Source organism: Maniola hyperantus, chromosome 3 (genome assembly GCF_902806685.2).
Source record: "Maniola hyperantus chromosome 3, iAphHyp1.2, whole genome shotgun sequence".
NCBI lineage: Eukaryota > Metazoa > Arthropoda > Insecta > Lepidoptera > Nymphalidae > Maniola > Maniola hyperantus.
The window spans coordinates 5612654-5624813 of NC_048538.1; the positions used below are offsets into that span (position 1 = coordinate 5612654).

General features: G+C 38.7%; 2 protein-coding genes and 1 long non-coding RNA gene across 3 annotated transcripts in view; all 3 read left to right on the top strand.

The window, feature by feature from the left end:
* The window catches only part of LOC138404751 (uncharacterized), a 622276-nt gene that overhangs the window by 600623 nt on the left and 9493 nt on the right, over positions 1-12160 (top strand). The gene's annotated exons all lie outside the window — the stretch shown is intronic.
* On the top strand, positions 300-1428 carry LOC117996219 (uncharacterized). The gene has a single exon (XM_034984254.2). The coding sequence runs from the start codon at positions 361-363 to the stop codon at positions 1138-1140; it is 780 nt and encodes a 259-aa protein (XP_034840145.1). The 5' UTR covers positions 300-360; the 3' UTR covers positions 1141-1428.
* On the top strand, positions 6600-9637 carry LOC117996217 (uncharacterized). The gene has a single exon (XM_034984248.2). It carries the CDS (start codon positions 6636-6638, stop codon positions 9513-9515), a length of 2880 nt encoding a protein of 959 aa, XP_034840139.1. The 5' UTR covers positions 6600-6635; the 3' UTR covers positions 9516-9637.

The following is a 12160-nucleotide window of genomic DNA, read 5'->3' on the forward strand; positions in this document are numbered from 1 at the left end:
TTCCGATTGAAATTGAACACGGGACCACTTAGTTGTAAGGCAGCTGTTCGCACCTCTGCGCTATTGAGTTTTCTTCATTATTTACCTACCTATGAAAATCTTATTTTATCTTGGCACAATTTAAAATATTTTACTTTGTGTGTGTACCTATATTTATATATTGCATTGCATGAATAATGATATGCTTGTATCAGCAAGTACTAAGCTTACAATTGCGGCCAAATATTGTCGCTAACAATAAGGTTCATAATTGTTCATTCATCGATGTTTGTATGTGTTTGACCGAAAAAATGTTGCACAAACATGTATAAATATGGGCCAAATCACGATCGCGGCCTTCATTAGCATCTTGAGATCACAATGGTTGTAATTTGGGTGTGTATTTGTGTTTCGATACTAACTGTATCTTCTGCGGCCCCTATTGCCGAAGATGGGGAACAGGAGTCCAGGTTTACGAACACGGACAGCGGCCAGATAGACTATCTGCGTGGCAAGAGATTAAACAATAATGTGTACACCATAACGCCATGTGCTGCAGCCGCCGCCGCCGCCAACAATATGCCAGTTGCGAGGTCACCAGAAATGGAATATGCAAACTTTGTACCTCCAGAGGCAAGGTACTATGTTCCCAGTGCATATTATGATTACGCTAATTCAGGCTACGCCGGGAATATGTACAGAGTAGAAGACCCAAGGGAGATATTGAGATACTCAGACACCAATTTTATGGAACAAAATATGCCGACAGCAAGATTTACTTACAGGACGGCCCCATCTACATACGTGCCTCTTAATACACCAAATATGGGAATCATAAATGGTCAATACAATGTGCATACTGGATCATCGGCGCCAGCGTATGGAATATTCCCTAGTGGTAGTCTTGGGGACTGTAGCATGCCAATTCTTTTTAGTTGTACGCCTTCAGTTGTCAGAGGGCAGATGGTAAAGCCTGAAACGCAAGTATATGGCAGTCCACCATCTTTCTCCACAGGCTCTGTCCCACATCCTAATGTCTATTCTAGTGGCTCGGATGGGCATTATGCTCAACGAATCCATGTCAATCAAGAACAAGCTATGTATGAAAACTCAGCCCCAGTTAAAGCTACTGCTGCACATTCAAATGAAAAAGCCACGTAATTAGTGTAAACGAGAAATACTCCGCGGAAAAGATGGTGTGATTTAAATCAGGACTTTAGAATAAGTGATGTAAGAAGCTTGCTAATTTTACTATTAAACATTTTATAAATGTTTTATTTTAGTTACATAAACTAACCTATTTACTATTTTTTAATTGAAAAATTGTAACTGTGTGTTAGGTATTGTGATGTACTAATATGAAAATATTTTGTTTTACCAATAGTTTGTTTAGGTACCTACTAAGTTATTTAATAAAGTATATGACACTATTAAGACTTCCCTATGAAATGGTTTTATTATTCCTTACCTTAAAATAAATAAAACCCAAAATTAAACTTTGAATGATTTGATTAAGTTGTGAGGTCAAGTGATTAGGGAAATCCGTGCAGTTTTTGTAGTTTTACTAACCTAGATGGTTCCTACTAAAATTGAGGGACGGGGTGAGCCATTTGCAACAGTGTTTACAGTCGATTACGCTGGGTAAACAATGTTGTCCCAAGGCAATAACTGGATGGGTGACCGACCGAGTTTGGAGGTCCGAATTTTGCCTTTTCGTGTTCTCCAAATCTCTGACCCAGACTTGTACTATGTACTTTGTTTTTTTGTTAAAATCTTCTTAAGATACCTGACCCGTCCAGTCTTAGAGCTGTGCGTTGATAGATCAGTCAGTCAGTCAGTCAACTTTTCCTTTTATGTCAGGTACTAATTGTATGATCAACCCATAGCCGGCTCACTACAGAGCACGGGTCTCCTCTCAGAGAAAAGGGTTTTGGCCATAGTCTACCACGCTGGCCATGTGCGGATTGGTAGACTTCACACACCTTTGAGAACATTATGGAGAACTGATGATTGCTTGGTGGCTAGGACGTTCGCCTCCTAATCGGAGGTCGAGGGTTCGATCCCGGGAACTCTAACTCTAACTTGAGACCTCTAACTTGAATTATGTGCGTTTTAAGTAATTAAATACGACTTGCTTTAACGGTAAAGGAAAACATCGTGAGGAAACCTGCATGTCTGAGAGTTCTCTATATAACGCATGTAGGTTTCCTCTATAACATAAAACCCCACTAAGGAAGGATTTTGAAAAGTTCCACCCGATTGAAGCAGGGGCGGATCAGCTAGTCTAGTACCGTACCGCAAAACCGTTGAATATTTTGAGATTTTGCATGTGGGTTTGTGGTTCGGACAAACTCACGGGGAAAACCTGCTTAGGTAGGTACCTCCTTAGTTTGTAAATTATAGTTATTAGGACGTATGTCGTATATGTCAATTATGAACATATAGCCGGTAGGTACAGATCAAACCGCTAGTTCTATAGATTTGCTCATAAGAAAGCTCGGAGTCAATCAGCGGGTAATGGACAGAGCTATGGAATTTGCTATTTGACTTGGATTTGATTTGGAATTTGACTACGTGATCCTACCGTGGTCAAATCAAAAATATGGATACTTATTCGTAAGAGACCAGTAACTGACATAGCTCAACGGGTTACGAAGCTGAAGAGGCAATGGGCAGGGCAGGCAATAGACGTTGGTGTCCCAAGATGCTAGAAGGGCGACCTCGCACCGGAAACCCGGAAAGCGCAGCGTTGGAAGATGTGGACTAGGTGGACAGACAGACAGACAGACAGATCGTAGGGAGCCGCTGGTTTCAGGCAGTGCAAGTGTGTGTGGAAGTCCCTACAAGATACCTATCTAGCAGTGGACGTCTATCGGTTGACAATGAATGATGATGACCAACGTATACAGCCCCGCTGGTAGGTACAGCTCAACCCGTTAGTTCTATAAACTTGAGATTTTGCATGTTATGGTCCGCGACATGTCGAGATGGCAAACGGGGTACGAGGTGGGTGGACGCCCCGCACACCCGCTCGTCACCCGCGCTCGCTCGCACCGTGTAAGCGCGGGGGCCCTATGCGGATGCCATCTTGACCTGCGTAAGAAAAGATTTTCAGAAATTCGACCCGAGCGAAGACGGGGCAGATCAACTACTTTTACAATAATTTGTTTAAGTAATAATAATGAGGTCGCACGTAGCTTCGACGAAGCAAAATACCGATGATGGTATGCGCGGTAGGTAGGCAACCTATTTTGTTAAATCAGCATTTTCAGTGAAACTTACAAATACCTAAGTATGTGTTTAAAATAATGCAATAATTTTAAGAGCTATAGTTTTCGCTCCCAGATTTACCTGCGTAGGTAAATGACTTCACAACCAAACACAGACAAAATGATCAACCCATTGCCAACCCACTATACTGAGTACAGGTCTCTTCTCGGAATAGGAAGGGTTTAGGCCATAGTCCGCCACGCTGGCCATGTGCGAATTGGCAGACTGATGACGAATGACTGTGCCACGAATTAAAAAATGACTACACACACCTTCGAGCAAGTGATATTAAATTGCTTAAAAGTTAAAACACACATAACCGAGGTGCGTGTCCCGCGACATTGGCTACTTTTTATCCCGAAAAAACCGGCCAAGTGCGAGTCAGGCTCGCGCACCGAGGGTTCCGTACTACAGTCGTATTTTTTCGACATTTTGCACGATAATCAAAAACTACGATGCATAAAAATATATAAAAATCTGTTTTAGAATGCACAAGTGAAGCCCTTTCATATGATACCCCACTTGATATCTTACTTTGAAAATGGAAAACACTAGTTATATTAGTTCATGACCCCAATTTAATTTTTTTGTGTGGTGTAACCACAAATTCTTGATTTTCGAATTTTTCCTTTACTTGTGCTATAAGACCTACCAACCTGCCTTTTAGGTCAACGGGAAAGTACCCTACAGGTTTTTGTGACAGACACGATAGACGGACAGACAGCGAAGTGGTCCTATAAGGGTTCCTTTTTGCCTTTTAAGGTACGGAACCCTAATAATAATTGTTATTAAAACACCCCATAGTGGCGTCGTCATATTTTAGTGATGTCGTTGACAAGATATGCGATACCTACCTAGAAAGACATGAGTTTGATACCTAGAAAGGCTTTTTTACGTTTTCTTCTATACTAATATTATAAAGAAGTAAAGTTTGTAAGTTTGTTTGTAGGAAGTCATCTCTGGAACTACTGAACCGATTTTGAAAATTATTTCACCAGTAGAAAGCTACATTATAGTGACATAAGTCACATAGGTTATATTTTATCTAAATATATAAAACGTAAAGGTGACTGACTGACTGATCTATCAACGCATAGCTCTTTGCTTGCTATTGGACGGATCGGGCTGGGCATGCAGATAGCTATTATGACGTCAACATCCGCTAAGAAAGGATTTTTGAAAATTCAACCCCTAAGGGGGTAAAATGGGGGTTCGAAATTTGTGTAGTCCACGCGGACGAAGTCGCGGGCATAAGCTAGTTTTTAATTAAATCCCTGAGATCCCTACGAAAATGGTAATTGATAACCTACCCGTGCGAAGCCGGGCCGGCTCACTAGTTAAAAATAAATGAAACAGAAATCACCGATCGAAGCGGTATCTGTCTGTTTATCTGTCTATTTATCAGAACTTCTAAGTAGGTAATGTATGGGGAGATATATTGGACAAGTTATGTATGGGTATATAAAAAAGCGTGATATCCTAGTGGTTAGGACGTCCGCCTTCTAATCGGAGGTCGGGGGTTCGATCCCGGACACGCACCTTTAACTTTTCGGAGTTATGTGCGTTTTAAGTAATTAAATATCACTTGCTTTAACGGTGAAGGAAAACATCGTGTGGATGCCTGAGAGTTCTCCGTAATGTTTAAGGCCATTATAGTTTGTGAAGTCTACCAATCCGCACATGGCCGGCGTGGTAGACTATGGCCAAAACCCTTCTCACTCTGAGAGGAGAACCGTGCTCAGTAGTGAGCCGGCGATGATCATGATGATTTTGATGATATAAAAAACCTAAAACTTCTGTTAAGATGCAATCAATATTCAGGGGTTAGTTTATAGACTTGCAGTTTCGTCTTTCTGCAGTGTCATTTCTAAAATTCGAACCCACGAATATCACGGTAGGTATCGCGAGCGTACAACTCTTTTACGCAGACCAACACATATTAATTGTAAAGTAAAGCAATTTATTTTTACTTTTACTGTAAAAGTAAAATATACCTGCACACCATATAAGTACATCTATTATATTATACGTACGTCTATCTATACTAATATTATAAAGAGGTAAAGTTTGTAAGTTTGTTTGTAGAGGTAATCTCTGGAGCTATTGAACCGATTTTGAAAATTCTTTCACCAGTAGTTAGCTACAGTATTCCTGAGTGACAGATATATACATTTTTAGGGTTCCGTAACTGAAAAGGAAAAACGGAACCCTTATAGGATCACTTTGTTGTCTGTATGTCAGTCTGTCGGTCTGTCAAGAAACCTACAGGGTAGGTACTACCCGTTGATCTAGAATCATGAAATTTGGCAGGTAGGTAGTTATTATAGCAGACATTCGGGGAAAAATCTGAAAACCGTGAATTTGTGGTTACATACCACAAAAAAAAAAATTGTGGTCATGAACTAATAATTAGCATTTTCAATTTTCGAAGTTAGATAATTATGTCAAGTGGGGTATCATATGAAAGGTCTTCACCTGTACATTCTAAAACAGATTTTTATTTATTTTTATGCATCATAGTTTTTGAATTATCATGCAAAATGTCGAAAAAATACGACTGTAGTACAGAACCTCGTTGCGCGAGCCTAACTCGCCCTTGGCTAGTTTTTTTTTGTTTTAAATATTGATCCCTGCGAAATATGTAATAAAGCTACCCGTTCGAAGCCGGGTGTCTAGTATATTATAAATACGAAGCGAAGTGTCCGCCTGTCTGTATGTCTAGCTTTTAACGGTCCATCTGTTTAACCGATTTAGACGAAATTTGATAGGTACAGGGAGAGTTTGCATCTCGGGGAAGGACATAGTCCGCACTTTTGGTCCCGGAAAACGGGATTTTTACTAACCCTAAATACACATGGACAAAGTTTCGAGCATAGGTACTTGATATAGTTGTAGCTTGCATCCTGGAGACGGATATAGACTACCTTTTTATCCCGGAAAATTATAGAGTTCACCCGGAATTCACCAAACCTAATTCAGGCGTACAAAGTCGCGGGTATCATCTATTACCTACTAAATAAAGTAATTATACAAAATAGTATATCCTTAGGTATTATTTGTTTATAGTACTTAATAGATAGGTATCTTAATTAATATGAGTACATTTAAATAGAAATCATTTGAGGAAAACCATGGGAAAAGGCAAGTTTTTCGATTAAAATAGATATCTAGCTATAAAACATGAATTCTTGATAATTTTCGTGATCTCTTCAAGAACGCTGTGGTTTAGAATTTGTTTCCGATATGCGGAAAACGTCACCTCAGCATTGCCTGTTTGTGAGCGATATCACGTTTCGTTTTATATCGACCTGCGTAGGGGTACATTATATTTTTGTATAAATGCTCCGAAGATTGTGTCTCAACATCATATCCATCACAGCTGCGCAATGAAGACAATTATACTTCTTTGCGCTTTGGCGACTATAGCTACGGCTGTACCGACGAACCATCACGAAACTCTTCAAGAACAAGAGCTTGCACTTGAGCATCTTCCTGCCACTATACAACGAGAAAGAAAATCACCGCTTCATGATCACCATGCTGAAGGATGGTCAACCGAAGCTGGAACCGAAGATATACATACCCAGTCTACCTCTAAATCAGGACCCAAGATAACTCCAATGGAAGGGAGAAGCCTTGGCTTTAAAAAACCAATAATTGTCAAAAAGAAAATCGGTTATCACCTCTATCGCGATTCCGATGAAGAAATGGCACATGCTGATCCCCATGAAAACTGCAGGGAGCAAGTTAAGGTGAAATTATGTGACGACGAACCTGGTTCACCAAAAAGTAAAGGAGATTGCTTTGTATCGGAACGTTTAAATGAAGACATAACAGAGAAAGAAATAGAAAACAGTATCAAAACAGCAAAGGAAGCAGTCGAAAACCTGCAACGTGGTTTTCATAAAATGGAACATAATTCAGCAAAACTGGCAAAGACAGAGGACAAAGAGGTGGAAGACGATATGGCAGTACATCAACACATCGAAGCGGCGAGAAAGGCGTTAGAACATGTTCATCGAAGTTTTGGACATCTTGATGCATTGAATTTACAAGAAACTTCTCCTAAAACTGAAGATTTTCAATCAAAGTCATCTGACGAAGAAAGACTAGCGCAATGGAAAGAAGCGATCGATAATATTCAGAAAAATTTTGAAATTGCCAGAAATATAGAAGATGCCTTCAAAACTGACTCTGAGCAAACAAACTTACAATCTACACAAATGGACGAATCATCAAAAACAAGAGAAAGTGAACATATGGAATCTAATCTTGACTCACAACATAAATCCGTTCCTGCCAGTTTAAACAAAGAGGAATTACTATTAGATAAATCAGATGCATTAATCAAGGAAAGAGAAAATTCTAATCTTGATATGTTTACGGCTCCAACAGAGCAAAAGGAATTGAAAGTTAAACTTCATAGTGATAGTTTAAGGAGTGAAAAAATTGCTGAAGAACCTTTGGGTGATCATGAAACTAAGACAGTAAATATAGAAAAAACAGATGAACACGTGCCAGCAATGAAAAATTCGGAAATTACGCTAATGTCTGATGGATCTTTAAAAACAGAAGGTGTCAAATCTGAAAATCCCCAAGAACTTGTTGACAATATTCATAACCATCGATCAAAGGCTACAAGTAATACTAACTTAGAAAAGGAAAATGTAGAAACTTTAGAAAGTCATACACATGACACAAAGTTGAAAACGGAGAAAAATGCTTTCGTGGAGATTGAAGATGTGCCTCCGTTAACGAAAGATAAATCTGTTGATGACATGCAAAACTTAGTGAAATCGGCTCATTTTGACCAAACAACAAAACACAATGAACATGATATGCCAATGGAAGCCAGTCATGTTAGTACACAGCAAAGTCAAGTGGAGATGAAACATAGTGTCGACAATGAGTTGGAAAAATCTACTCATAAAGGAGACTCAATTGTGGCCAAAATGTCACTTACTGATGAACACCCAATAGATCAGTCACCGAAACTGAAATCAGTAACTGAAGTTAATGAACATCACAAAGATGTAGAAATGAAATCTACAAACAATAATCAAGAAGTTCATGAGCGCATGAGTGATGGAGAACCGACACCTATACAAGCTAATACAAAACACACTGAACCTACACCGATTAGAGAAACAGGATTTCATAATGGGCAGCAAAATTTTAATGACAATCTTATGAGACTCTACGAAGATGAAAATACACAGGAACACAAATCGAATGAAATGCACAAACTAAATGAATATCCAATCACTGATATGAGGATGACTGAAGATCAAAAACTTCATGACTTTTTAATGCGTTGGGCAAATGAAAATCATCAAAGAGTTCAGGAATCACCAACATCGCTATCAGAAGACCTCACAGTGCCTACTAAAATGGGCGAGATTAATAATGGGCAACATTTTCATGATTTGCACCCGAGCATGCGTGTAAGTCAAAATCACAACTCAGAACATCACTTGAGTGAGAATCTTGAACAAGATCCTGTATCAACCCATTGGGCTCACGAGAAGCAGCAAACCCCATTACAAGTAGCTAAAACTGTCACAGAATTTCACGAAACCATGAAATCGGATCAACGCCAGAATGTGCAAGACCAAGCATCTAATGATCATAACTCATTTGATCTTAGCCAGCTCTTAATGCGATTGGCCCAAGAGAAGCAACAAAATGACCATCTCAAAACTACACCCGAATTTCATAATGGACATTTACATGAAATGCCACAAAATAGATTCGCTAATCATTTAGCTAATGTTCATGATTTGTCTCAAGTTGGGCCAAGAATGCATGAGCATCTACATATTATGAAACATGCGATGGCATCGGATATGGATAGTTCAATGCAGCCAAGCATGCACATGAGTATGAGAGACTCTATTGGGAAACCTACTATGGAACATAACGATATTCACTGGAATCACCACCATCATGCCATGGCTAGGTATGGTTCAGGCTTACCTGTAACTAGTGGTAGTACCGGAGCAGTTGGTTTATTCCCTAATGCAAACTCAGGAGGCTGTGGCATTCCGTTGATGTTGAGCTGTTCTCCTAACGTTGTTTCTGGAACTTTGGCCAAAGCGCAGCCTCATCCTGGCACACTGACACCAGCTTATAGATCCGGCGATGACCTCATGTATTATATGAAGCGAGATGCTAAGGACACTGACGAATTACCAACGCTCAGGATCCAGAAGACGTCTTTACCTTTTGTTCACAAACCTGAATTGATTTTCGATAAAACACAATAACGATATTAATATTAATAGATCTGTTATTCAGAACGACAATTTAGCAAAGTAATATTCTTTATGTAATTAAGATATGTACTATACATCACAAAAGTCTTAATAAAGCAAAGTGTAAACTTCCAGTTTTTTTTTCAATCTTATTATTTTAGATTTAAAAAGGGATAGATATTAAAAAAACTTAAATGTAAATTAAAAATAAAATAAAACAACATTAATTTAAAACTAAAATAAATTAAATTAAATGCAAATAAAATATCAACTTCCAGTTGGTATTTTCCAGTGGTATTTTCTCAACTTTTTAAATTTAGAAAACGTCAAAAGCAGAAATCTACTATACTTTTGTTCAAGGATTTCTCTGGTATAGGGTTTGTGACGTGAAAGAAACGGTTTGGTCTTCGATTAATTAATTACCATTGTAACTGAAAACTGCAGATTCATACGTAAGGAACTGGGAACATAGGTCAAAGAACCGATAGCTTTAGCATTCTCTGATATAATTTTATAATTTATGATAAAATGGACTTTATTTATTTTTTGTGCTAAGTATTACGTGTAATACGAGACGGAAAAATAATATTGTATGAATGCGAAATTTGATCATAGGTAATACCTACTTAGTGACTAAAACGAAGTTTTGATGAACAATTAAGTAGTTATAGTCAAACTACTAGCCATGGCGCACTACTCCGTTTTATTTCTTTGCATATTATTAGTTCCACTGCATAGTTCCTTAGCCAGTCAAAATCAACACATCGGAAAGCCTGGAACTGCAATAATAGAGGCAGTTCCCACCGATGATACAGTAACCAGTGACGAAAGAGGAGACCAGGGTTCAGTACAAGATTCCTCGGAAGCATGTCCAGTAAGTGAGAACTTTGTGGAGAATCCAACTTCAGAAAATCAACTTTCATCGGAATTTACTTCACTGAATCATCAAGTACCTAACCCGGACCCCTATCTCCGTGCAACTCTCAATAAAGGCCATTACTATCCGTATAGTACCTATAATGCTTATAAAAATATGTATCAAGTCGACCCGGTAAATGATTCGCGCAGGGGAAGGGGTTTAAATTACAATGATGTTTGGTACCCTTACACGAACCCAAGCTTTTATGCATCCGTACCATATTCTAATATTCCTCCAGTGAAGACTCTAGCGCCAGTGTATGCAAGACTTTATGGAAAGTCATGGCCAATCGAACAGGAATGGTACCCAAGTCAGATTCGGCGTCAAAGGAAGCTTCATGATGACGACGATTTATTGAAACAGCTCGAATATGACTCTATTATGAAGAATATTTTACCAACGATGTCTATTCCTTTGCCGCGCGATGCGGTCCTACAGTCTGCAAAAGTTCCATATTCATATGCCGCTTTTCCATATGGATCAAGTGATTGTGCTTTACCAATTCTTCTAGGCTGCACACCGAAAATTACGTATGGATACATGAAAAATCAGAATTTAGCTCCGGTTCCATACGACCATGCATATAGAAATTTATTGGAAAATAATAAGGTTCACGACCATGTTGATATTGGTGATGATAAAGTAGCCGAAAAACATTAAATGTGTAATTTGTATTTCTTTTTAACACCACGTGGCAATAAATATATAAACATATTTGTTAATGGTTTTTTTATTTATTACAATTTTTTATAAAGAAACCGAAAATATTTTCATAAACAAAAGTTCTATGTACTATGCGTGTCATATTTTAGCTAGTGTAATGTTTCATATCAAATATTATTCATAACCGACTTCTGACTCCGATATCGGCACTTTTCAGGCTCATAAATACCTGACGCATTCGTACAAAATAATGAGTAATTTGACTAATTAATTAATTTTTAGACAAAAATCTAATCAAAATCTGAGCAATCAAAATAGTATATTATTTAATATATTATGTTAAATAATTATCAGATGTAATACAACGGAAATTCTTTACTGGTCATAGTTTCATCGCATTAAATGCGATCACCTCCATTGATATAGGTACATAAAGACGTAATGTTGCAAATTTTCAGATAAAGACGAATGCCCTCCTGGACAAATTATGGGAGCAAATTTGCAGTGTATAACGCAACGTCGCACTACTGTATACAATGAGTCATTATGGCAATACTATGGTGATTAAAGGTATTGAATTGAAATAAGAATTTATCATGATAAATTCACTTCAAAAGTCAAATAAAAGATTTTTATTAAACTGCGGGCAAGCGTAGGTGACGTGCGGGTGAGCGGGCCGTCCCCCCGCCTCAAACCTCGTTTGCTATCTTGACCTGTCGCGTACTATAGGTACGAACTATTTACACACAACTTTATAGATATAAGCCGCCGTGATAGCCTAGTGTTTAGGACATCCGGCTCCTGTTCGGGAGGGCGGAGGTTCGATTCCGGGCATGCAACTCTAACTTTTCGGAGAAATGTGCGCGCGGAGAAATTAATTGTCACTAGCTTTAACGGTGAAGAAAAACATAGCGAGGAAACCTGCATACCTGAGAGTTCCCCATAAAGTTCTCAAAAGTATGTGAAGTCTGCCAATCCGCAATTGGCCAGCGGCAGCGTGGTAGACTATGGCCAAACTCTTCTCATATTGAGAGGAGACCCGTGCTCTGTAGTGAGCTGGCGATGGGTCGCTCAT

Excerpts from the sequence above, each read along its gene's own strand:
- LOC117996219 (XM_034984254.2), top strand. The coding sequence starts at position 361 with ATGGTTGTAATTTGGGTGTGTATTTGTGTTTCGATACTAACTGTATCT.
- LOC117996217 (XM_034984248.2), top strand. The coding sequence starts at position 6,636 with ATGAAGACAATTATACTTCTTTGCGCTTTGGCGACTATAGCTACGGCT.